The sequence below is a fragment of the Chroicocephalus ridibundus genome, chromosome 4, assembly GCF_963924245.1.
Source record: "Chroicocephalus ridibundus chromosome 4, bChrRid1.1, whole genome shotgun sequence".
Taxonomy (NCBI): Eukaryota; Metazoa; Chordata; class Aves; order Charadriiformes; family Laridae; genus Chroicocephalus; species Chroicocephalus ridibundus.
Window position 1 is genome coordinate 66,166,976 of NC_086287.1, and position 26,164 is coordinate 66,193,139.

At 44.3% G+C, this 26,164-nt stretch overlaps 1 protein-coding gene across 2 annotated transcripts in view; it reads left to right on the plus strand.

The window, feature by feature from the left end:
• RTN1 (reticulon 1) overlaps positions 1–25,713 on the plus strand; it is a 116,695-nt gene extending 90,982 nt beyond the window's left edge. Inside the window, exons 1-7 of one of the 2 annotated variants that reach the window (XM_063333620.1) lie at positions 8,752–9,124; positions 21,213–21,420; positions 22,529–22,667; positions 23,561–23,630; positions 24,244–24,290; positions 24,381–24,439; positions 24,910–25,713. In XM_063333620.1, coding sequence (XP_063189690.1) covers positions 9,064–9,124; positions 21,213–21,420; positions 22,529–22,667; positions 23,561–23,630; positions 24,244–24,290; positions 24,381–24,439; positions 24,910–24,952 — 627 coding nt within the window. In that variant the 5' untranslated portion in view covers positions 8,752–9,063 and the 3' untranslated portion in view covers positions 24,953–25,713. Of the gene's footprint in view, positions 1–8,751; positions 9,125–21,212; positions 21,421–22,528; positions 22,668–23,560; positions 23,631–24,243; positions 24,291–24,380; positions 24,440–24,909 lie in introns of those variants that run through there. The other variant, XM_063333619.1, reaches the window with a different exon arrangement.
• Positions 25,714–26,164: the final 451 nt, after the last annotated feature.

Consider the following 26,164-nt stretch of genomic DNA (forward strand, 5'->3'; position numbering starts at 1 on the left):
GATGTTTTTATTAAGAATGAGGTATCTGATACAGTACAAAGGGGTATTTGGTGGTATCTCTCAGTCAGGGAGTTTCAGCAAAGCCCCATCTGCTTAAATGTTTGCAAGGAGTGAAACACTTAGGGAAAGCAGTTCAGAAATCCCAGCAGACCTTTTGCAATGCTTGCCCAGACCTATTTTACTATCCTCTTTGGAATTCTCCAGTTTCTGCAAAATCCAAACCTGTTGCAAGGGAGTTCACTATTCATGCAGAAAATGTAGTATGCTATCCTTCCACCTCATGTTGTTCATGTGCAGTGCTCTGGGATAACAGCTATTTCTGTATCTCTGCAAATCTACACTGTTACTCTGAAATTACTGCTACTTCTACCATGTCCAAGTGCTATCCATAAGTGAAGCAGAGTGGTTAAATGTACTGTGATATATGGAAAACACTGTTCTTTGTTCAGGTTTGTCCAGTGAACTTTCATGCTGCTTATTAATTGATAAAGATGGCAAAATAATTCCATTTTGCATATATATGTTCAAATTCACTCTATACCTCTTATCGTATATTCATGCTCATCCCAGAGTAGAGGGCTTCTATTCCTTTGCAGAAGCAATTAGGAAAATGTGGCTTATGGAGTTTAATGATATTGTCAGGGAAATCTGAACTCCTTAGGCCTTTTAGTTTGTTTTTCTAAATGTGAAATACTTTTGCTGGTCTATTTTTAATCCTTTGGCCTTGAGAATGGGAAATGAAATTGTCTTTTCTCAGATACTCAACGTCAGCATCCAAATCAGGACTTTCTCATTGTGTGCAGAGAGGGGGAGCAAGGATACGTGATATTCAAGTACTCAGAGATAGGATCTGTTTTTCAGAGAGAAACCCATTTCCACAAATTCAGTAGGTTTATCTGGGTTATGCATTTTTTTCTCTTTTTCCTCATTTTGCATCTGTATGCATAAGATATCTAGTTTTAGGGATGACTGATACTAAGTTCCTAATGAGCTGGCTCCAGGGTGTGGATTTTCATTGCATATTTTGCTGATTTGGTGCTGGAAGCTTACTTGACCTTGCCTGTGGTATCTTCCATGAGCTATATCCATATGATCCATCCTTTCCTCTTCCCTCTGCCCTGTGTGAGGGGATGTGCCAGGGCAGGGCCAGACCCCTAATACTCAAACCATCACTGCTTTTCTGTGTAGCTCTTCTTCCAGCCGATGTCCTAAAACGCCCACAAAACCATTTTCCCTGCTCGTTTCTCCAGCAAACACAACTCTGACCACTTTCCAGGCAACACTTCTGGCACATCATTTCCTGATCTAATTCTTCTAATTGCCCTAGAGGCCCATAATAACATTTAAAAACCAGAGTGCTGCTTCACTGTCCAAAGAGTTTCTCTAGACAGTGCTCTCACCAGAGGCCTGCTCATATTCTCTCTTTCCTTTCCCCCTCCCACAGTCTTGCCACTGACATTGATGCCTTACACACCAGTATTTTATGTCCTTCAGTTTTTCTTTTTTTTTTTTTTCCCTTGGACGGTATTTACACACTCTTGCATTAGCCCTTCACCCCACGCAGCACTGTTAGCATTACTGCAATAAGGAGCCACACTGTCTGCATCCTCCATTGCCTTTGCAAGTGCTGTAGGGTTGCATTTGCTCAGGACAGGAGCGGCTGCTTTCTAACCTCCTCCCCTTGACCTGTCCCCCCTTTCTCTGCAACCTTGGCCAAGATCTTTTCCGTATTAGCAGCTGACTTCCCAGCTCAAGAATGATCTAGAGCTGTGGCTCAGTGAGTGCCATCCCTCCCTTTGCAGAGAGCATTTTGGTACGCAGGTGTCTCACATCCATGGAGCAGGCGGTTGTGGCTATTGCATCCAGCGGTGTATTAGTGATCTGATTAGTGATTCCCTGGAACAGTCTTCCAGGGAAGGCTGGGGTTGCCATGACAATTGTGTGTCGGTCGAGCTGGTGCGTGCATGGCCACAGCGTCTGCACACCTCCGCCACTAATGCATTTATCCTCCCAATGTCCCTGTGTAGTGCGGGCAGTGGTGGGGGATGCAAAGATGTCCGTGCTGAGATGCTCGCAGCAGCTCTCCAGCACAATGAAGAGGGGTGAGCAGCTCAGCTGGGCCTACTCAGTGACTCCTTTCCCTAAAGAAAATGACCTTTTTTTTGTTTTTTCTGAATGGGGGCTGGGGAAAGGGACCTGGTCTGCAGTAAGTCACTCTACACGTTCTCCCACCCGCCTGGTTTGGGCCGGCAGAAGGACCACCTGGGTACAGGAGCAGAGGAGCCAGCAAAAACGCTGCAAACCAGAGCCCATTTGCAAGCACCCCTGGCTGCCTCTGAGAATCCCAGCCCAAATTAGAGGCTTGTGACACTGGTGCAAAAGAAGCCTCGGTCTCCTGAGTGTCTGCTTGTAACCTATCAGTTTAATTTACAGTCTTGTTTCCACAATTTGTAGTTGCATTTTGCACTTTGACAGAGCATCCCAGCCACCAAATCAGCACCTGAAGCTTCAAAACTTGGGCCTGATCCCAGTAGGGCATGACAGAGGGGCTGCAAGCTGGAAGCAAGGCTTCGGGCATTTTTGTGGGCACATCATCCCTGGGGTCACACCAGATCTGCCTCCGCCCAGGACCTGGACATGCGGAGGAGCAAAGAACAGGACTTAACCAGGCAGGCCCTGCCTAGTGCTGCTGTGCAGCAGGGCTGCAATGGTGTGTCACTTTGGGCTCACAGCAAGGCTGCCTGCCTGGGGCACAGTGCTCTCTGTGTGTCACTGCACTACATACCTGCGTCCTTGTACCAGCGCGGTCCCTGATCATGCTCTTATTTCTGCATCTTACTGCCTCCTCCTCCCAGCAAAGCAGCTCGGAGGGTCTGTGCCTGCCAGCATCATGGAGGGAGAGCCAGTGAGGTGAGCTGCACCAGGGCCACCTCCTCTGCTCCCAGCACAGGACCTTGCCCAGGCAGGGACAGGGTCCCTGGTGGCTTGTGGTACACCCATGAGGTGAAGCCCAGGCCTCTTTTCCTCAGCTCAGCCACTGACAGCCAGACATTGCTTCAAGAATTTGCTAAAAGTGTGTTATCTTCATCTCTTCTGGGTATGCTTGGCCGAAGAGGAGGCTCCTCTGTCCTCCAGCATCCTTGCAGAGCACCAGGCAGGATTTCATTATTTCCAAGAGCAACACAATCCCAATTCATCTTCAGAATCTTGCTTGATCTCCACCGGTCCAAGGATGACAGCCAGTAATAGCAGCCTGTAAGTTATATTGCAAAAATGAATGAGGCAGATGTTGTGCTGGGTGCTGCAGAAATAAAGCTTAAAAAGCAGAAGATGCCCCAAATTTAAATAGACTAAGCAGACCCAGAGACCTAAGGGAGATAATTCCCAAGGTCACGTAGGAAGCCTGTGGCAGACGCAAGGACTGAACATAGATCTCCTGAGGCTCGGCCACACTGTGGTCTCAGGACTGTCTTCTCTTTTGTCTTCCAGTCCATTAGGAAGATCAGTTAATGAAATGGAATTAATAATGCCAGCTGCAGCACCAGCAATGCTGTAAGGGAGACAAATTTAGCAGCATAGGCTTAAAAGCAGAAGGCTTGAAAATGGGAGTAGGCTGCAAGCACCGTAAAAGCCTGTTCTAATAGGGGAATGCAGTAGGTCAGCCAGAGTTTTAGGGTTTCATCAGCTTTACTGATCAAATCTTAAAGGAGGAATGAAGATGTACCAACTACCTCCCCCAGAGGAGAGAAACACACAATTTTAAGGTTCCCAGCAACTGAAAAAAGTAGTCCCACTGGAAAGAATCAAAATACTTTTCTAGGTCAATGGCAAGAATAGAGCCTTCATTTCTATGATCCTCACGGTTCAAAAATAACATTAAAGAACTAAGAGAAATTATCCACTCCTGAAGAGCCAGGAGTAAATCAAAATTAATTCTTACGTGTTAGACGTGCTGTTGCCTGCAGTAGTCAGTGAGCTCAAATGGCACTGCAGAAGTGCCAGCCATCTCGGGGATGGCCGGTGAAGAGAATCTGTGCCAGGTTCACTGAGGGACTGCACATCAGCAGTTCAATAACTAAAACAGAAAATTGTTTCTTAACAACAGCACCAAATCTAAGGACTTCCTCCCCAAATAGCTCATTTGCTCGGATTCGAAGAAAGGCCACCTCATTCCTGGGGAGGGAAGCAAGTGCAAACAAAATATGTCTCACCTGATTCTTTCACCCACTTATTTGACTCATGTCACTCCCAAAGACCTTATGATAATCTCAGACTTTAAGCAAAAATGGGTATGAAAAACAGATCTGCTGAGCAGAAAGTGAAACAGAGGCAGCAGAGCAGAAGCTTAGCAAGACATCTGAAAACACACTTCTGGTCCCTGTGAACAACCTAAATATTTTGACTGGTGATTTTAAAAAACTCTCATAAATCCAGGCATTTCAAGACTTCTAAAAGAAATCTCAGGGAAGCTGGAACACAATGTGACATGCAGGGAGGAGGGATTTCTTTTGTTATTGGAGTATTGTTTTGTTATATGGAGTGTTCAGCTCCAGACTTAAACTGCACGAGTTTAAGACCATATTGTCTTTTTTACCAGCTTATTGATTCCTTTTGTGGTCTAAAGACCGGAGAAAAGAAGTAATTAACCTCCTAAGAGAAAACACCAAAGACCCGGGACAAAAGACGGTAAAGGACAGAGGTGTCTGTGTACCACCTAAACTGTGAATAGTGGTGGGCCTGAAATAGCTGTCAGGATCTTCCAGCTCATGGCCTCTTCACCTGAGCTGCCTCGATTCTGCAGCCCAGAAAATGTGTTGTGCAAGAATGAGTGCAAGACAGTGGGAAGGATGAAAGCAGAGCCAGGATCTGTCCCATTCCTCTGCTATTGACAGCCTCCTCACGAAAATGTAATTGCTGGCTGCCCTTGGCTTGGAGTACTCAGGCAAAAATTCCCCGTTGCTCTTTGGAGCTTCGAGACATATTAATGCAACTTTTAAAATAACATCCCCTCTATTTTTGTAGCTAATGTTAAGAACAAATTAGCTTAGAAGAAAAACCCAATGATCTCCCTTAATGCTATTGTTCGCCTAAAGTGCTAAATGTCAGGATCTTACAGCGCCACGTTGCAGACCTGGCGCTGCCCTCAATGTGTCCCACGACACGTTGACGTGGAGTGATGCAGAGCACTGTTCTGAAAAACATAATCAGTCCAAAGCCTCTTCAGAGTCACTGCACTTAGTGCAAAACTGGCAACGGTTTCAGCTCTGTCTTTGAATTTGTTACCATTAAACATTCTTTGAAACCGATGCTGATTTCCACCCTGCCCTCCAGCAGGATTGTTAAGGGACAGCCCTGAAGTTTAGGGCCATGTGTGATCCTTCCCATGGTAGAACAGTGGGTACTTCTGAGTATCTATGGACTGTTATGTCAATTCAAGTATATTTACCCAAAAAGCCTTCAATGTTGCTAACTCTGACCTCATCAGAGCACTGCACAGGCATGCTGGGTCACTGTGGAAGTGGGAGGACCTTTGGAAGGAAGCAAGGTAGAGCTGGAGAGCTAGTCCTGACGTGGCGCTTGTTGTGTCTCTGTAAGCAGCACAACCGTGGTGGCCCACGCACCACGGCAGGGTGCCCATGTCTTTTGCGGAGCTGCAGTCTGCACCTCATACAGCAATTCCTGTTGGGGTTGGAGGGATGGAAAGAAATGAAGCAGATGGCAATACCCTACTTATGTGTTAACTTGGCCAGAGGTTTCCCTCAACAGGAAGTTAGGACGGGCTGAAAGCAACCAGGTACCTTTATTTTACTGAGTCCTTGCCTCACACATCCTATACACATGGGTCGTTATCTCCAGCAGAGCTACATAACAGGCAAATGCTGATGAGCCCACTTGGCTTTGTGGCTATGCCATCCACATTGAGCTTTAGGTGACCTCACTAAAACATCTTAAGATCTGTAATTATTTCAGTGACATCCTGTGGCAGAAGCAGGTGTCCCATGGACAGTGCTCTGAAGGGAAGGGAAGCAAATTCCACTTACTGTGTTTAATCCTGCTTCTATTCGTGATCACAGGAAAACACTCCTCCAACACTGCAGTATGCTGCAGTTGATGCCAAGATCTCTGACCTGTGCATGTCTCACCCTTTGAAGATCCAGGCAGTGCTATGCTTATTTGTGCCTTCCAGTCTGCTCAGTAAATGTTTAGTTGGTGGTTCTTGTTTAGTTCTGTTGCAAAGAAGTAGTTCTCACCCTCAGTCCATTGATGGCCAACTGCTTAGTCCTAATTCTGGCTCACTACTTGCTGAATGCATAAGTTAAATTCTCATTGTAGAAATGCATTTTTTTATCAATTGCCATTTTAGTCCTGGATCCACTCAGTGCTGATTGGGATTTTGTTAAACTTTTTGTGCAAGTCTAAGTAGGCACACATACATCATTAATACCAGGCACTGCCTCTGTCCCTCACTTGACTTGGCTCCTGGGATAAGTGAGTACACGCTGGAAGACCTTCTTAGCCATTTGCATTTTCTAAGTATGTTCATCTCACAGTTCCGGTTCAGTTCTGACACAGATGCATTGTTCTTGTTACTGGTGGTAAAGTGATGGGTATTGCTGCCCATGAATTAAAAGAGCACTGGAGGTACTGCGGGACAGTTCAATCACATGGGCAAGGTGGTCTGAACCAACACATTTCCAAAGGGAAGTAAGAATTTAAGCAGGAAAACTAACGGTATGGGTCATTTTGGTAGCCTGGTGAAGGAGATCTGAAGCCTGGGGCAAGAATGGAGCAAAGGAGAAAACATCAGCGTTTCATATAACACTGGGATTTTAAATGTACATGGACCACTCTTCTCTCCAAAGGGAATTTGTCTTTTATACCGGACTGAGAAATGTGGGTTACGGTGAGACTGAGCAGAGATTTGGTTTCTTTTCACTGCTGTGTTGCTGGTGGTACATGCCCAATAGCCATGAGTTTCACTGATGCATTGTTTGAGGTCTCTTTGGCTTTTTTTTCAGGGACTCCAAGATTTAGGAGTTTCATTGTGAATGATGGCTCTGTTTTATATACACTGCTTGTAAATACCTCATATTATGGATTGGTGCTGGGAATCCCACTGCAGAGCTGCAAACCGTGTGCAGGGCAAAACGTATCAATAGGGATATTTTCTGCTCTTGCAAAGGGTCAAAACCAATCACTTCATGCTGAGAAATCATTCCTTGCCAACCTGTTTCTTCCTTTTCTTAACAAAGCCAGGAAGAATGCAAAATCAAGACTTGTAACATTGTTTCTAGATGATTTAATCTTACTATATGCAATGACAATTGAAGCCGGTTCTGCACCAATTAGTTAATTATTTCCCTGTTAGGGAACTGAAGATGCTGGATTAAAGCCTAGAGCAACTCTTTTGGGGGACTTCAAAGACGGTTTTGAAACATGAACAATAGCTGTTGACCTCCATAATCCCAGCAGAGTTTCCTAGGTAAAGATCACACTACGCTGAATCTCTCCTTAATTTTTGGCTTCTGTGAGATGAGTTACCAGAGGGAAGGATAAATGACCTACTACTGCCAATTGGAGCAGATCTCAGATAATTCAGGCATTAAAGACCATTTGGTTTTGGAAGCAAAAGAGCAGGGAGGTTCAAACTCTGTTCCCCATGTTGATCTGTACGTGACCCACTGTGTCTGTGCTGGTGTCTGTTTCCATATAAAAAACCTAAACTCAGTATAACTCGGCTAAAGTAAAATAATTTCATAAACTAGAAGGATCTAAAAGATTAAATACAGCCTCAGAGATGAGAGGTCCCCAGCTGGGATCGTTCTGCCAATGACTACTGGACCAAGTCGGATATGCTGGATCTCAGGTCACTTTTCAGTGAAATGGAGTGAATTTTCATGGAGCTTCTTTGTTATTAATAACCACGCCACTCCCCAAATCTGAAAAGGCAAATACATTGGGTGGATGTAAAGCGTTTTCTTTCCAAGTATTTACCAAGTACTGTGTGGCCGTTCTTTAGTTATGACATCTCTGCGAGGCTACTTATAGTAAATTATTGATGGGGAAACTGAGGCAAGGGCAGTGTTTTACCAGGGGAGGAATGTAAGGGCTGGTGTTAACATTCAGCCATTAGTGGGCTCACAGTTACTACACAGAGCACATGCTTTTTCACAAATTGTCCTGTATATCTGCACTCTTACACCTCAAATCCTGGTTTATGCAGCATTTTGAGCACTGGGGGGAGGCAGTGCTCATACCCCACACACCCTAACCTGGGTGCGGCTTGCGGTGCTCGGCATCCTGCTGTAGCAGGGCTTGGCATGAGGGGCTGGGGGCTGTGTGGGTCACCCCATGCCTACGGGTGCTCATGCCTGCAGGGGAGAAGGGCAATCCCCGGTGGTGCGGGTACTCTGCTAATTTCTTCTGTTTCTGGAATAGTTTGGAAAAAAATAGCAAAATGTGGGTTGCTCTGTTGGGGTCAGATCCGGAACTTGGTTTTCTCCTGCCTGCTCCCCAACCTCACCCAGCTGGGCAGAGGAGGGGGGGGGGGGCATCAGAACCTGGAGGGGCTGAGCGAAATTTGGCCCTCACAAAAAAACTGAAGAAAACACCAGATTTCATCACTCAAGAAATTTCTGGAACATGAATGTCACAACCACAAACGTACAGCCACATAGGAAACACTGCTCAACACACCCACCCCCCCCCCTCAACCCACACCCAATTTGTTTTTATTTCTTTGCCGTCAGGTTGCCTTAACCATTTCGATGGCTTAGGAGGCTAAGCTGCCGAGCGCAAGCTTTTGATTTGAAAGGGGACTGCATCCCCTTTTCAAAGGAGCCTGCTCCCTAGGGCAGCTGTATCACAATGCTGATTTGCTGCAGTGGAGACCGCAGCGCGTACAATACGCCCTCCCCCCTCCGCCTGTGCTGCTTACAGCATCAGTCCGGAGCCAAGCGGGGAGACGGGAGCGATACCCGCTAACCCACCCATGCTCGGGAATGCCTGACTGCTAACGCAGTGCCTCCGACGAAAGGACCGGCAATTCCTCAGCTCTCCGAGATGCAAACCAGTGCCGATTCCACCAAGATGGACTGTCTTTGGAGCAACTGGAAATGTCAGGGTATTATATCTATTCTAGTGTTGCATGCTAGAAGGACTGCATGTCAGAGGAGGCGAAGGCAGGATCCATCCATTTTTGCATTGTTCACCTTTGGGCCTTTGCATGCTGTTTTCTCTCCCTCACCGTGAAGCTTTTATTTGGGGGTAATTTAAGAAAGAACGATAGAAAGCCCTTCATTCTATTATTTGAATGTATTTCTCCCGCCTTCAGCTGTCTTACCCTGAAAGCATCCAGGATACGGGACCTTCCTTCCCACCTTACAGCTCATTCCCAAAGCATCCGCCCTTGCCGTTAGCGGTATCATTTCTCATCCCTGACTCTCCCCGTCGGGCTGCCGCTGACGTGATTTCGTACCTTTCGGGCTTTAGGGAAGCTGGGTGACGGTGAATTTGTGTCTGCTGGGGTTCGCGAGGGTTCGAGGCGGTTGTGCTGGCTGCATCCTGCCCCCGGACACACCCATAGCGAGGGCTTAGCCTAGCGTCGGCACAAAGAAAACGCAGCTGGGGCAAGAAGTGCCGTAGCACCAAGACGACGGCGGCATTGCCACCCACTTCGTACTGTGATGTAGGATTGCTTTAAAAAATAATAATAATAAAAAAAAATTTAAAAAATTAATCCCTTCGTTGTGCTTTCGAGCACTCTGCTGAGCCGTTCGGGGGCAAAATATTGCCGTGATACTGTCTTGCTGCAGAGTAGGCGAGGGGAACAATAACATCTCCCTTTTGGGCTTATTTTCAGCTTATTTTGAGTGGGTTGGTGTCTGCGCTGGGTGGGGCTACCTTCCCTGGGCGCCCCGGGCAGCTTTTCAGCCATTTTTAGTCGGCTTCACACTTCCCAGCCAGCATCCAGCCTTTGTTTTGATAAAAGACAGTCTCTGTGATGCTGCTCGGTGAGCAGATTAGAGGGAGAAAAGCTAGCAGCTGATCCTGCTGGGCAGGCTGCTGCCTGCTTCGGGCAGGCTTTGTTTGAATGTATTTTTTAATTTTAAGGTGCATGTTTATGCTGAATATACAGTACGTGATGTTGATGCTCACAACAGGCTCCCTGGGAGATAGATTACTCTGTAGCATCGTCTCATTACAGGGTCCGGGATGCTTGCAGACATAGCTTCATAAACGCAGCTCAGTGTAACAGAAGCCAGAAAACCTTCCTTGTGGTTTTTTGGGGAGGGGAGGGCAGGGGAGACCTTTCAGACAGACGCTTGTCTTTAGGGAACTTGGTATTTTTACAATAGTAATTCAGCACCTAATTCTATTTATGGTTTAAGGATTTTTTTAGGGAAGATGGGTAGCTGGAAAGTAAGCAGATGCACCTGTTAAATGCCAGCCTCCAGCAGCTCAGGCTTTCCATACCTTAATCAAGGGCTAGAGTTTTCCATAGGATAACATGATTCGTTAAGCTTATGTGGGAGAGCCACAGTGAAACTTCAGGGTCTTTTCAGCTGAGCTTTGCATATAAACTTGTCGTTAAGTGGGGTTTGGCTTTTTTGTTTTGTTTTGTTTGTTTCCAAAAAGGCTCAATATTTTCCTGATCCTTATAAAAACGTTATTTTGCTGAGTCAGATTGCTGAACCACCTGTATTTAGAGGCAAACTAAATATTTGCCCTCTTTATCAGAAAAAAATATTTATTCATAAATTTAAAAGAGGGGGAAATAACAAAGGGCAGGCTGCTATTGTTTCATAAATAATTATTAATAATAGTGGGATTTTTCTCCTTCCGTGTTCTCCTTTTCTAAACCAAGAGGTAGATTTGCTGAAAATGAAATGATACAATCCCATGCTGATTTTAAAAAAAAAAAACAAAAACACAAACAAAAAAACAACAAAAAACCCCCCAAAAAACGGACCTGAAAAAATCAACGCAGCTAAAATAAGTCACTTGCCTCACTTCCACGTCATTTGTGTATCTCTTCCTCTTTCTTGGGTCATGGTTTATGAATCAAAAAAGATCCTGCAGAAAACATGAAATAGTCATAGAATATTATTTCTGTCAGCAAAATTCTCTGATCAGTCCCAGATAAAATAGAAGGAATTTAAAATTCAGAAGAATGAAGGCTAAAGATTTGATTCATTGATTCAGTTTTTCAATATCTATTATTCCTGTTGTCTCTGTCTCAACCCAGAATATCAGTTTCATGCAAACCTGGAGTTGTATAATTTTGCCAGCTTCATTATCAATGGAATTATGGTTCATCTCTGAAAACTCTGGAATATGTCTGTGAATGTAACAGATGCAGACACAAAACTCAGTAAATACAGAGCATATTTTTACTGAAATTATGAAAAAACTATGTTGACGTTAACATAGGTTTTAATTAAGAAACAGTCAAGCCTGCAAGTAGCTGTATCATTGGTTTTCCCTTGTAGTACTTATAATTGGCGTACAATTGGGTGGGGATCTCGAGAAGCTGCAGGGACACTTGGTGAAGCTTTGGCTTTACCCCACTAAATCTACATACTGTTACTTTCCTTGCAATGAAGCAATTGACGCTGCTTTGTTGATGACGTTTAGAAACATTGCAATGTGTTTTACTTACTATCCTGCAGGTACAGCATGATTATGTCAATGGTGGATTGTGATAGAGCCTCTTGGGGGAGTGGGAGAGTAATTTGCCCCTGCTGGGCATACCCTTCATTCAAAATATTATTGTTGGCAGCTTTGGGGAATTGCAGCCAACTTCCACAGCCAAGTCATCTTTTGCACTGGAAGGTGATACATTTGCAGTAGTTTGGGATAGAGCCATGCATAATGCATGAGCGTGCAGAGAAACGCTTCTGACTGGCCAAGCTGGTTGATGTGGGCCTTCATGTAACAACGTACAGCCAATGCCAGCCGCATGACGCATCACAGTGCGCAACTTCCAGAGGGGAGCTGCAGAATGAGGTGTACCTCCAGGTTCAGGTGGTAGAGCAGGTCTCCGTGCCTTTCTCAGGTACTCGGCCTGGCTCGGCAGGAATCATCACCACGCATTGCTGGAGAGGTGTCTCTGTGTTAGGAACGTCTTGGCACCCCAGCTCACTGGCACACCAGCTCACGCTGGTCCCCATGAGTAATCCCCCTTCCAATATTTCTTCTATATGCCAGTGGTGCATATATGCTTGTGTGGTAATAAGCGATATGCTTGTTCCTGCAGCTTCAACCTCCTGCAAGACTTATATAGAAAGAAAATCTGAAAGATTCAGAGAAAAAGGCCTGTAAACCATTCATAGAAATGATCCTAAATATTATCCACATTACAATTATAACTTAATGTGGAAAACGACTGTAGACTTCATCAAATCCATCTAGCTGACATAACCCTGCTGGGACCGGAGTTTTTGACTAGCATTTACTTGGAAGCTGTTTCCAGCTTCTTTGCTTGACTGATATATCAAGTGGTTTCCAAAGGGTGCCGAGAAGCCACACCAACCATTCGTGGCAACGTTCCCCACTTTAAGACTGATAAAAAAGTTCAATGGCAATAATATGGATGCATGTTATTAATCTATAATCTTGCTGGCAGTTATGAAGTCTGTCTAATTACATCTATTGTCATGAGAATGTAACTTCAGCTGTTTGGTGCCTTCACTGCTTTCCTGAAAATACTGTGGGATCCACTTGTCTTGCTCAAATGAGCTCTCCCTCTTTTCAGCAGCTAGAGATCTGTCCCAGTTGTTGGTTGGTCCTTGGTGGAGCTAAAATCTTGGAACCAAGTCATCAGCTGGTGTAAACAATTTTTATGATCGTTTCACAAACTTACACTAACTTATGAGGAATTGACTTCCTAATTTCACGGTTGATTTCCTGTGAAATTTGAGTGAAATTTGTCAAGACTTTTTTCCACTTTCAGAGTTGCTTTCATTTTTTTGTTGCTGCTGCAGAAATTGTATCAATCCTTCCCCATGCATATTCCTGTTGATGGCAGTACGACTGCAAGATCAAGGGCTTAAAGTTAGAGGACAAATGCTCTTAGACGAGCTTCACACTGTTCGACTGCCAACCATCCCAACAAACACTCTGACCTAGGTGGTATCGGTGAGATTTCAATAGCTCTGCAAAAATGTGCTTTGCACACCTGCTGTGCCATGTCTGAGTGTATTTTTTTTTCTTTTCTTTTAAGAATAGATGGACAATGTTCTTTCATTGCCAGAGCAAGGAGAAAATTACCCCAAAGTAAGATTAGTTTAAGGTATTCCCTGAGGAGTAATTTAAACTCTAGCAAGAGGGTGATGATGGGGCAATCAGTAGTTGAAGGTTACATTGGAGGGCTGCTTTTGCTTTCATTAGGTCTCTTGGAAGTGAGTTTTGGTGAGGCTCTTTTGATATCAGAAGGGATACTCTCTCCACATCCTATTTAATTCTCACAAATAACATAGTTCTGAGCCATTCATTTTAAAAACATGCAGATTTTCAAGTGTTTGTATAGACTTAGGAAGAGTCCAGATATGTTATTTTGGTCCAGGAGCATCTCAGGAAAATTTTAACATTTCCATAGCATTATCTGCATTCAGGGACTGCATTCAGGGGCTCCTTGGTTTCTGCTCACTTAAGGTGAGAACAATAATATCCTCCATAAAAACTGGCCAAGGCAGGTAGTGATGAGCAGGAGGTGTGTGGAGGAGGCTTTCTGCTGCTGCTATGTTAAGTCCTGGTCTTAAATCATCTCTCATGAAAATGATAATAATAATAATACCACCACCACTAATAATACTAATACTAAACTACAATAGACTTGTGTGCGGCATGGTTGTAGGGCTGATTTTTTTTAATTGCCAATCCTCTTCTGCCTACCCAAGCCCACTCTGGTGCTTCACGTAAGGCAATTAATCAATACTTTTTGATCACGTCTTGATCTTGCAGATGGAGTAGGATATAACATGGAGAACATCCCATATGAAGATTTCCTTTTCCCTGGTCCTGTTCCTGCTACAGGTCTACTCCTACCAGGGTGCAGGGAGCAAGAAAGTCTGAACTTTCAGGTTGAATCTTGGGGCAGGTGGATGATAAAGATATAAAGCTGAACTGAGGACAGGAAATTAATGAACGAAGTGTGTACAAGAGGTAGAAGGAGTATGGAGAGATCCCTCAAGGCTGGAGATAAAGGATAGGGAGAGATGCCTTGTGAAACAGCAGAGATATTCTGTCTTGGCTGTTAATCACAGCAGTCTCCTGAAGGCACCAGACCACATGTTAAATGGTGTATCCATCTCTATTACATTTGGTTTTGAGGAGGGGACCAAAGGCCATATTGGATCCTTCACTGTAGAGCATAGGGAAAGCCTGGTCCTACAGCCTCTGGTTAAAGCTGTAAAATGGAATTTCTTTGAGCGTGAGCAATACTTAGTTCTATTCAAAGACTTACAGCTTTTTAAGTCTTTGCCTTTGTTGTCAAATATTGTTGTGACAATGCTATAAACAAGAATGCCCTTCTTAAATTAGCTTTCCTGATCTTTTCACTGCCAGTAAGTCTGAGAAATGGCTTATGAAGTCATTTGTATTTATGAAGTCATAATGTTACCCTGTGTACAGAATTAAAGGCAGTGTGTAGACAGGTTTTTCTCATTTCTCAATAATACTAATATCACATAAGGAATGAAGTTGTATAATCCATTGATTTTACCTCCTAAGGGGGCCCAATGGGACGTCCCTTGTGGGGAGGGCAGCTTGATCACATCCAAGGGTGTCATTAATATGCTGAAGAGCATATAACCTTTTATTCAATCATCAAGGCCCATGGGCCTCATTTGAAGGCTGGATACAAGGTTTTGCACACACTTTTCGTACTAACTTCCATGTAAATGCTGCTTGATCGATGTTCATTTTTCGTGCAGTTGTTGCAGTAGAGGAAAAACTTGCAAAGTCAGGAGAGAACAGAGGTTTTCAGAGAAAGGGAGGGAGAAGCTGTGAAAGATGTGAATTGTCCAGACCATGCTCAGTTGATCTTCATTAATTTTCATCTTAAAATGCTTTCTTTGAGACATGGAATGGAAAGATCCTCGTTTCTTTTACAGAAGTATTTTTCAAAAACATAAGCATGCAACCATGCAGGAATCTGAAGGTGAGAGGACATTTTAGTTACGAGTAGGTTTGGATCCTCTATTGTCCCTCTGGGATCTCCATTCAGAAGCCTTGGGCTGCTGCTGCCTCACACCATGGGCACACCAGAGTCCAGTCCTCATGTTTCCCCCAGGTCCCAAGGAGACTATATTCAGGAGCATCACTACTGTTGTGGTTTGAGAAAACCCATAACAATTCATTGTCATTTAGACAATTATTCTATCACCCAATGACCCCTCCCCACCCAGAAAGGGGAATCGGGGAAAGCAAGGAAACATGAGGGTTGAAATATAAATAGATTTAATAGGATAAGACTAAATAATTAACAATAATACTGAAGAACCAGTATTAATCCCAATGCTGCTATGAAATATACAAGAATTATACTCAGCCAGTTCTCTCAGCAGGAAGCCCTGCACTCTCAGCAGTTCACAGCAAATGTCAGACACTGCGAGCACAACGGCTTCGGCAGGAAGGGAAGGGCTCAGGGGTCCAGCACCAGGGCGAGGAGTTTCTCTGGACCGCCACCATCAACGGAGAGAGAGAATACACTGCAAACTTTCGAATTTATATCGAATGCAATGTTCACGGTATGAAATAATCCTGTTGGCCAGCCTGGGTCAAATGCCCAGGCCTCGCTCCTCCTCATCCCTGCACCTGGCAAGGCCTGAAAACACTGAAACCTTGAATCCCACAGAGCCTAGCTGGCTATAAAGTAAATATTTTCACAAATTCAAACACTAGAGTCTTCCAAAAGTGAATTTTTCCTCAGCATTTCCCCAGAAGAGAAATTAATCCTGTGTCGCTCAACCCAGGACAACTACTTAGTCCACCTTGGCTGTCTCAAGTCATTCACCCCTTGCCTCCAGCACTGCCCTTTCCAGCCCCCAGGTCTGTCTTCTGTCTTTTTTGATGCCAAATATTGAGGAGCAAAAACATTTTCTGCTGAAAGCCATGATGAGAGCTGGGAGAGCTTTCAGGCGCTGTACTCAGGAGCAGCTCCTTGCTGGCACAAGCATTGTGTGCTGCTGCTGTTGCTTGCCTTGCAAACATGGGTATTTACCAGTTACTCATGCTAACAAGTGGTTGCTTGTATCATAGAGCTTTTACCTTTGTGCGTCATTAGTCTGGGGATTGGCCCCAAATGGAGGGCTCACATTAGTTTAATGAGATGAAATTATACCAGAAAGTGTAGCTTAGACACTGATTTGGCACCCTTGAAAATTTTTCTTTCAAATAGAAGGCTACTTGAGTATAACATTTTACAAGTTCTGCTATAAGTTAGAAAACATGAGCAGGCCATGCTTTCAGATAAATAGCTTATCAGACGTGCTTCTCCAGAAAAATTCTTCAAAGGCACTTTGCAGTGACCAGCAGCACTGCTGTCTTTGAGATGTCTGGCAAGTCCTCCTTAATAAATATAAATGCTTTTGAGTCTGAGACAGTTCTGGCAAAACCAGAGTCCTTTTATACCTCCACAAGTGAGCCAGAGCTGTGGTGTATTGCACTGAAAAGAGTGCAAAGTGACTGACGCAGCCTCTCTCCTTCCAGGAGGTGAAAGGGAGATCATGAAAAGCTACAGCTGAACAGCTTCTGCATGTTAATGGGCCTGGTTAGGATTTTGGAGTTGGGGTTTTCAAAACAAAAGGAATCCAAACTTCAGTGAAGCTGAGGCTGACTTCAGTGCCTGTTTTCCAAAACCCCGTTTGCAAATCCTAGCTGCAAACCTTAGATGGTCTGAAGTTGGTGTTTTGTCACTCAGAAGTGTATCTTGCTTAGCCAGGCACATTGACCCACTGTCCAATTGCATGCACATCACATATTGACAGGCTCACGTGGCACCAGGCTCCTGCTTCATGCATATTCAGTGTGCTTTGCTCAGAATCATGCCATTGTAGTTGGGTCTGGGCTGTGCCATGCGTGCACACATGCTGTCTGCAACACACCCAGTGCTTGCAGGACCCTTGGCTGCACTAAGATCTTTTATTCCTTCCCTATGGGGCAATTTTTCCCTAAGGATTGACTAAAGAATTTAATTACTATGTCACTAACTCATTCTGTGTGGCATCCCCCGTCTTCTAATTTATCTGGAGAGCACTGTACCCATGTAAGAGCCAGACTTGAAGCCTGTCTCAGCCTGGCCATCATGGGGCCAGCGTGTGCTGGCAAGTAGCTCTGCAGAGAGGTGTATGGGAAGGTGTGCAGCTCCAGCTCAGCTCCTGGCCCTGTTGTCCTTCTACTCACTGCATCCCCATGTGCTGGGGAGGCTACTCTGGGCCTGGGTGGTTGTCTCTTTGTCATGTGAAGGAAGGGGTGCAGGCATGAACAGGCAGCTACCCTTTATCAAAGACTCAGACCACCATTTATATTTTGTGACCTGTTGAAGGGCAGTAAACCCATGGGGTCAGTGAGCGTTTGAGGGAGCTGTTTGCTGTCTGAATCAGTTTTATATGAATATAGGATGAGATGAAACTCAAAGCAGACATATAAATGTGGCAGACAACCTAATCTTTCATTTTCATACCCATTCAGAATAAAAAAACAGTGTGGAGGGCATTGATGCAGCCAGCCCTGGGTTCATCTGATGGTGAAGGAGACGATTTCTCATTACTTTGCCCCTTGGTATCTATTTACACCAGACACCGATGTGACAGGTACTTTTTCTCTGGTGTAAATGGTTACAGGAGAAAATGGCACCCTGAGGAAGCCAGGCAAAGGATCCCAGCCAGGGGATTCTGCACTCAGTGCACCGCTGCCCACTTTTAAGGGACAATTGTTTATGTAAGGAAATGTAAGACAAAAATAATGTAAAAAGCCTTTGAAGTGACTGAAGCTGCAACTAAAGGAGCAAACATGGCTCTGACACATAGCTCAGTTGATTCCAGGAGCATCTAAATTCCAGGGGAACTGATACAGCTCAATTTCCTGAGGCCTGTCATCAAAAAAAGTGTTTTTTTCTGGGAAGCCCATGGACCGTGGCTGGACCCTGCAAGTCTCCACTGATTTCTAGCTCGGAGCCGTCTTTCTCCCCCTTCCCAAGGAGCCATGAGTTTCACCTCCCTCCTGCACTCCCTTTTACAAGGCAGTTTGGCTCACCCCCTTCTCCTTAAGGGAGAGGAGGAGGAATGATTGTGGGAGGGGCAAATCCTGCCCAAACAGCTGGACACAGCAGCAGTGCCGCAGATGCAGATCTGTCCCTTCGAGGGAGACGAGGAGAAGGCAGATTTAGTTCCTGCCCTTGAAAATCCTAACTGACCTTACTGCAGGCTGTGGGTATGGGGTTGTGTGTGTCCCCAGGCTGGACCTGGGCACCGGGACAGCCATGTAAAAATCATTCAACTTGCATCTCCCTCCTCAGTGCTGAGATTATCCACGTAGCAGTTGGCACATATTTTTTCCCTGCACATGGGAATATTTGCCTCAGGTCTCAAAGACAAAGGATCCCTCTCTCCCAGGTCTCATTTGGCTGGCGAAAGAGGCCAGCTGCCTTCTCATCTCCTCTCTCATGCGTGCACATATCCCCAAGAACTGTGTCATTTGGCTTCTGTCCATCTTGCTCTGCATTGTGGCAAGCCTTTCCTTACCTGGTACAGCTTAGTAAATATCCCAGTCATTTCATGGCAGAAAGGGAAAAGTTTCAGGATATGGACACGCTTGGTCAAGTCTGTTTTGAGTCATTCAGCATCTTCCTTGTTGAGGGCAATAAGAAAGTGCAGCTTGGCATCTCTCTGTGAGGATACAGCCTGCTTCCAGTCTGCAGGAATATGAGGCAGAAGATCCTAGAAAGAAATAGACAGGGCTTTGTTTCTCATTTTGTGTCTTATCATCAATTGGCATTGACTCAGGGATGACTACTGAAGTGGGCTTTTGTATTTTTTGGCTCAGCTCTTGTTTGTTTGCCCGCCTACTGCCAGGTAGTGTTTTATTCTGGTGCGTGGCTTTTTTGTTTCATCAGCAGATGATGTTCCACATACAGCATCCTGAGCTAACTCACCTTTGCTCATTTCATTTAATGCAAAGGTATTGTGTGATAGAAAATATAAGTATCTCAAAAAGTGAGATCTGCATAAATTTCCAATAGTCCCCGCTGACAGAGGCATTTTTAAGCATAAAAATGATCAGGCTGTGAATAATACCTCCTGTCCAATCGCCTGCTGGAGAAAGCACACCAGTTGCTGTGCTGACTGAAAAAGAAGAGTATGAAAAATGGTAAAAACTCACACTTGTGTTCTGAATGCCATTTTGTAAGGACGGTTTGCAATTCACGTTCAAACACCTCAACACTGTAAGCAATTGGTGGAGCTCCTGCTGCCTGCACCAATACAGCTGGGTCTGCTGCTAAACTTATCACCACAGGTGCATGCTCTGACTTTGTTGTAACTGCATTTTGGAGCTTTCCCTAGTCGATGCCCATGGCTTTCTGCAGGAAGGAGACCTGGGTATATATCTGGAAAGACTCTGGCCTGGTCTCAGATTTGTAGTCAGCATCCAGGACCCCAGCACGTACCACCAATATCCTCATCCCTTGGCTTCCATGCGGTCCATAGATCTATTCATGCGTGCTCGTGATCACAGATCCAGTGCTGAATGCTGACACTTAAAAATATGAAAGAGTTATTATATTGTGTATATTGACGGAGAATACAGTAGGATGTGAATATTGCATGAAGAGAAAAGAGTTCAGTAATACGATAGCAATTTTTGCACTCAGGCCCATCACTTTGAAAAGCAGTGCTAATATGTGTAATAGTAATGAGTAATATAACTCATTGACTCAAGGCAAACATGCTGTGGTGACTCACAATTTTTGGAGATTAGATGATAAGAACTACTAGGCTGGATTAGTTTTGTTTCTTTTTGTATTTGTGAATTTTTTTTGGACAGACTGCAGTTTTCCTGAATTTACTCTTTGTTCAGAATGATTTGACAAGTGGCACCTATAAAATCTGTTTGGCTGATGGTGTGTCAGGCTGTTTATGAGGACTTGCGCAGTGTGTGAAATTAAAGCTGTTTTATTTATATTGTCATGAGCATGTTCTTCAGCTGGATGAAGAGTCCTCTCGGAAACAGGTTATCCATGTAAAGAAATTAAATTCAGCTTTGTGGACTGGATATTCTGCAATCGTTTCATAAAATTTTGCTTTTATAGTGGCTATCCCTGATGGTAAGATCATTTGCTGGAGGGGTTGGAATAAATTATACAAACTTGGGAAAAATACTGTCAAAATTAACTGTTTCACAAATGTAAAAACATATTGGTTGAAAATGGTTTTCTGCACTTGCTTTGTTCTAATTAACACCTCCCATGGATCTAGACAAGGAAAGTTATCTAACAAGCAGAAAGGGTTTTTTGTTTTAGTATTTCTGAGACGGTTGGATTTGCAGTAGCAAAAGGGATTGATTCTGTATTTTAAGGTCCCATCTGAAAAATGGTTTCCTACCCATGATACTATTAAGCAGTGGTAAAAACAAGAGTCTTTTCCTTTCTCAAAACTTAGGAAATAACAAAATGATATTGTCAAAACTTTGAATGGGAAAGTGGTTTATTGTGGCTAACCCCAAAATTACTCATTCATTTATCAACAACCAAAACTTGAAAATGCTTTGATCAAGCATTTGGCATTTGGACTTGTAACCAAAAAAAAAAAAAAAATTTAAAAATATGCATTTTCCAGAGCAGCTAAATGCAAGTTAGGGTAAAAGCTTCCATACAACCCTAGCAACAATACAAACCCCAGCTTGCATTTGCCTTGCTGCTGCAAGACACCTACCGTGCTGTGGTTGGAGATATTCATCCATCATATCTAACCCAGACACAGATGCATGAAATCCAGTGGTTTCAAGTAGGTCATCGATTGCCATTTCCTCAGTGTGTTGCTGAAGTCACTTCACTGCTTCTGTTGAGGAGTTCCTGTTGATGCTGATGTGAGCAGGAGCGTCACTCCTCCCTTTACCCTCCTGCAAGGACTCTAAGCATTGCAGTGGACATGGTGGCCATCCTTGACGCGCTTGCAGCTCCTGCCTTTAACACGTTGGTCTTCTCTCCTCAGCTATCGACCTGTTGTACTGGCGTGACATCAAGCAGACAGGGATCGTGTTTGGCAGCCTCCTGTTGCTGCTTTTCTCCCTGACCCAGTTCAGCGTTGTCAGCGTCGTGGCCTACCTGGCCCTCGCTGGCCTCTCAGCCACCATTAGCTTCAGAATCTACAAATCGGTCCTACAGGCTGTGCAGAAGACGGATGAAGGCCACCCCTTCAAGTGAGTGCTTTGCAGTCACGGCCAGGGGCTGTTTTATCTTGCAAATGATCCATTCCCAGTGGCAATTCATGTTTCTTTAACTGCTGCTTTTATACTGGACAAAATTCTTTTCTTGTAACAGGGGAAATAATTTTTTCTGTTGTCTAGTGTCTCAAGAACTGTAGGGCTGTATTGTCTCATATTCTGGGGCAAAGAAAAACAACACAAAAGCCATCATCCTCTGGGATCCAGAAAATTTTAAGCAAACAGAGAAAAAGGGTTTCATTAGAACTAATGATAATACAGTATCCCTGCAAGCAGGAAAAGTATTGTTTCTGGCCACACACTACTGGACTTAGAGGGAAACTCTATCTTTTCTCCAGCACTGCTTGGCTGTGATGTGGCAATCCATTATCCTAGGTAATGGTGCCAGTGCCAATGGCGGTGCCCTCCCCACCCTCCGCAGGGTCTGGGTGATTTGCTTCAGGAGAGCAGCGATCCTTGCTCCCCGGCTGTGCCAACAAGTTGGTAAACCAGGTCATGGAACTGATCTGGTTTGCAAACACACACACTGAAACAAAGTCTTGTTGGGGTGCTGCTACTTGTGTTTCACTTGGGTTGGTTCTGAGAGGCAACTCATGACATAGGCATAGCTCAGAGAGAGGTGCAGGGCAGGTGGAGGGATGGAGGAGAGGGAAGGGGGCATCACCGCCGTAGGTGACATGTGGCCAGACAGCAGCTTTTCTTCCTCCAGAGGCTGCCAAGTGGAGGAGATGCCCCCTTCTGCAGCAGCATTGTTGCAGAGAAGTTTGTGGGGAAACCCCCCAGCTAGGATTTGCATCCCTCTTTGGGTGGAGTAAAGAGAGAGATCCCATGAAGACCAGGCTCTGCATGGGGAGAGGGCAAGGCTGGAGGCAAACAGCCCCAGTGCAGCCTGCAACTGCCCAGGGAGACGGGTCGTGCAAGGCAGACTGTGCGCCGGTGGCTCTGTGCCTGCAGGAAGGGGAACCCGCTGCTCCAGCACAAAGAAATGAGGTCTGGGGAGGAGGCAGTGGCGGGATAGACAGGCATGACCTTGAATGGCAGGTGAACTTGCCTGGGTTTGTAACTGGACCTTTGTTTCTGGCAGAGCCTACTTGGAGATGGAAATGAATCTTTCACAGGACCAGATTCAGAAATACACAGACTGTCTTCAGTTATACGTCAACAGCACAGTCAAAGAGCTGAGGAGACTCTTTCTCGTTCAGGACCTTGTGGATTCTTTAAAAGTAGGATTGCTTTAAATATTTTTAACCCCTCTCTAGAGGGTCAATCTACATTTCAAAGTGCTGCTTCCCATGTTGACAGTGTTGTCATAAAACCTAGTTTTGTGTAGCTCCAAATATAAAAGTTGCTCTCCTTTTTCATTTCCAAACTGCTTGCTTTAAGCAATTTAGAGGTTTGGCAATCTGCATTTGAATTTATTGATCCATAATACAAGAGTATAAAAGTTGCAGGACCAGCTTAGCTCCACTGTAGTTCTAGAAACATCTCTGCGTTATGCTTTCTATGACTTTGACATAAAACAGTGTGTTCCCCTCTAATACCTCTGTTAATCTACATTTCCTCTAATGGTGGCATTTCCTGCTATGGAAGAAGGTCGTCTTTCCCTCTCTGCTGAGATAATTATTTATTTTCAGCCTTACACCCAAGTGGGTGTTCTTCAGAGCAAAGGGAAGATCATTAAGAGAGCAGACATGGGTTAGGCTCCTAAATTACTAAAGACTTTTAGAAAAAATGTACCCATTTCCCAGTCTCAAGAGTTTTCAGTCACTGGGATTATCACTGTGGGGCTGTGGTTAACCTGTGTGGCATGACCCCTGTCACCATCAAAACTGGATTCAGAAATCTGCCTGTGCCGTGCTCAATGCAGAGTCCTAAGTGTATGCAATTAAGCCCTAAACGTACATGAAAGCTCAGCTAAGAGTGAGAAGCAGTGAACAGCAGAATGGAGAATGGGGTTTATACACCCAGAAGAACATCTAGTTCCTAATGTGCCTTACTTAACAAGTCCCCTTACACATTAAAAAAGGCTAATGTGCTATTATGTTAGCTAGTTAAGGAAACAAATCTCTTCTTATGCTGACGCTCGAGGTGATGTAGTGATCTGTCTTTAATTTAGTTTGCAGTACTAATGTGGCTGCTGACTTACGTGGGAGCCCTCTTCAATGGCCTGACTCTTCTGATAATGGGTAAAAATCAACATTTCTTTTAAAATCTATTTTTAACTTTGACTCCCTCGTGATTTCACGGAATCACGGAATCTTCAGAGTTGGAAGGGACCTCTAGAGATCACCTAGTCCAACTCCCCTGCTAAAGCAGGATTGCCCAGAGCACATCCCTCAGGGCTGCATCCAGGCGGGTCTTGAAAGTCTCCAGAGAAGGGGACTCCACAACCTCCCTGGGCAGCCTGTTCCAGTGCTCTCTCACCCTCACCGTAAAGAAGTTTTTCCTCATATTTGATTGGAAATTCTACTCAGACAAAATAGCCTGTCCTCACGGTGCCTTCCCCACAGTTGAACCATCAACTTTTATTTCCCCTTCCAGTAAATATTCATTATTCCCATTCTGTTGTCCCCCCTGCTAGAATTAATTTGTTTTTTATGGTTTTGTAGCCACTAGTCCCAGAGCAGTGGTAAATACCATATTTGGGAGGTTTGAGCAAAGTTAATTTTTAATACGAAGATCCCTGGTGGATCAGCTGACCAAGTGGCATGATATGTGTTTGTCGCTGTTTGAAGTAGGTCTCGTCTCTGGAGGAACGTGATTGGCAGGAATATAACAGTGTGCTCTTTTTCTCCTCAGCTGTCGTGTCTATGTTTACTCTCCCCGTTGTATATGACAAGTACCAGGTAAGTCTGTCTGCACAGCGGAGTTCAGCTGTCTGGGTGGTTCTGTCTTGTTGATGCCTGATTGACTTGGTCTCCTTTTGCTCTTTGCAGGCACAGATTGATCAATACTTGGGACTGGTGCGGACCCACATAAACACTGTTGTGGCAAAGTGAGTTCACAGCAGGCTTGCCCAGAAGTCTTGCTGTACAGTTGCAGTGCTCTTGGGAGTGGCTAAGAGCCGGGCGGGCCCACGGACAACATGCCCTACGAATGATGTCCTCCTGAGCTCCTGGCACGCAAGAGCCTGCAGGAGGGTAGATTCAAAGCCTTTCAGGAGTCCTCTCCATCCAACAGATCTGTGATTCTGCAAAACCCTTAGATTTGAGCAGGACTAAAAGTCCGTAATGAAAATTGTCTAAATTTCATTCCTGGGTTCCAATAGGCAATGGACCATGGTAGAATAATGAGAGAATATCACTGAGCATATCCCACGGTTACATGAACTACCCAAAAATGGGCCATTTACAACTGTAAGAACACATAGATGGGCATTTTCTTATTAGGCTCTAGTCCACCTGTTGTGACAACACACTGAATGGGACAGCTGCCTGACCATCCTTTTTTCTTCTTTATTTCTAGGATTCAAGCTAAAATCCCAGGTGCTAAGAGAAAGGCAGAGTAAAGCAGACATCAAGAATTCATCGACTACATAGTGAATATGGGGGAATCTGGAGTGAAACAGCTCTGTTCTTACACTTTACTGCAAATTTATCGTTCTTTTTTTTCTCGACACCATAATCTTAGAAACATAAAACTCGGAAGCAGTGCTTTTCCCCTGCTGCTTCTGCACTTAGAATATTTGCAATCACTTGTGTCAAGCACTAAAATATAGTAAAGAGAAAAGTGTACTAGATGTGGTTTTTTGTGTTGCTTATAAAGTGCATGATGGTGAGAGCCTAAATAATATTGACCTTTTTTATTTTTATTTTTTTTAGTGTTTTTCCTTCTTCTATTGGCATTGCTTCTATGACTTTTAATGTTACATGTGGCTAGGGGCTTTCCTGCTTAGCGCACTGATGCAATAGTTAAAATTGCTTCTACGTCACTGGGTTGCTGGTTGGATTCATCTTTATTAACTATATAGAATTGTAGACTGATGTTTTAGTGTTTTCCAGCACAAATAAAATAAACAGTAATCGGTACTTATGGTAATCAGTTTTGTATAACTCAAAAAAATGAGAACAAAACCCAGTACTTTTGTCGTAAGGGATTGACAGGCTGATTTACATGTATGGTAACTGGAAAGTTCCAGCATGTTAAATTTATTACAATTTGTATTACATTCTCTGTAGTTCCTAATGGACTTAATTATGGACTCTGAATATTTGCACTTATGTACTTGATACCGAATGCAGAAATAAATGTTACTAAATGTAAAAGTTCGCCTTCTTGTTGCCACTGGGATTATCTTGACATTTGCAAACTGGACACATACTGTGCAAAAAGAAGCATTTTCTCTTTCTCTCTGCCTCGCCTCTTGTGATGCACACACACTTTGCCCTTCCAAAATGGTGCAATCCAACAAGATCATCTGTAGTACATAGCTATAACCCATCGCTCAGTTTCATGGAAATCAAATATAGTTTGGGGTTTTTTGTTAGTCTTGTGAGCATAAAACAGAACAAGAATAACTGTCTCTTCCTCCGTTTGCACGTTGTGCAAGTCATATGCAACATACTATGGGAGGGGTCAGCACAACACAGAGGACTTTTCAATTTCCTTGTCATCATGTTACTCGCTCATCCAGAGCTTTTCTTTGACATGTGCTTTAAACTGTGGGATCAATAGTGAATCTGGAGGCTGGGTCCTGGAATAAACATTTGCTCCTCTTCAA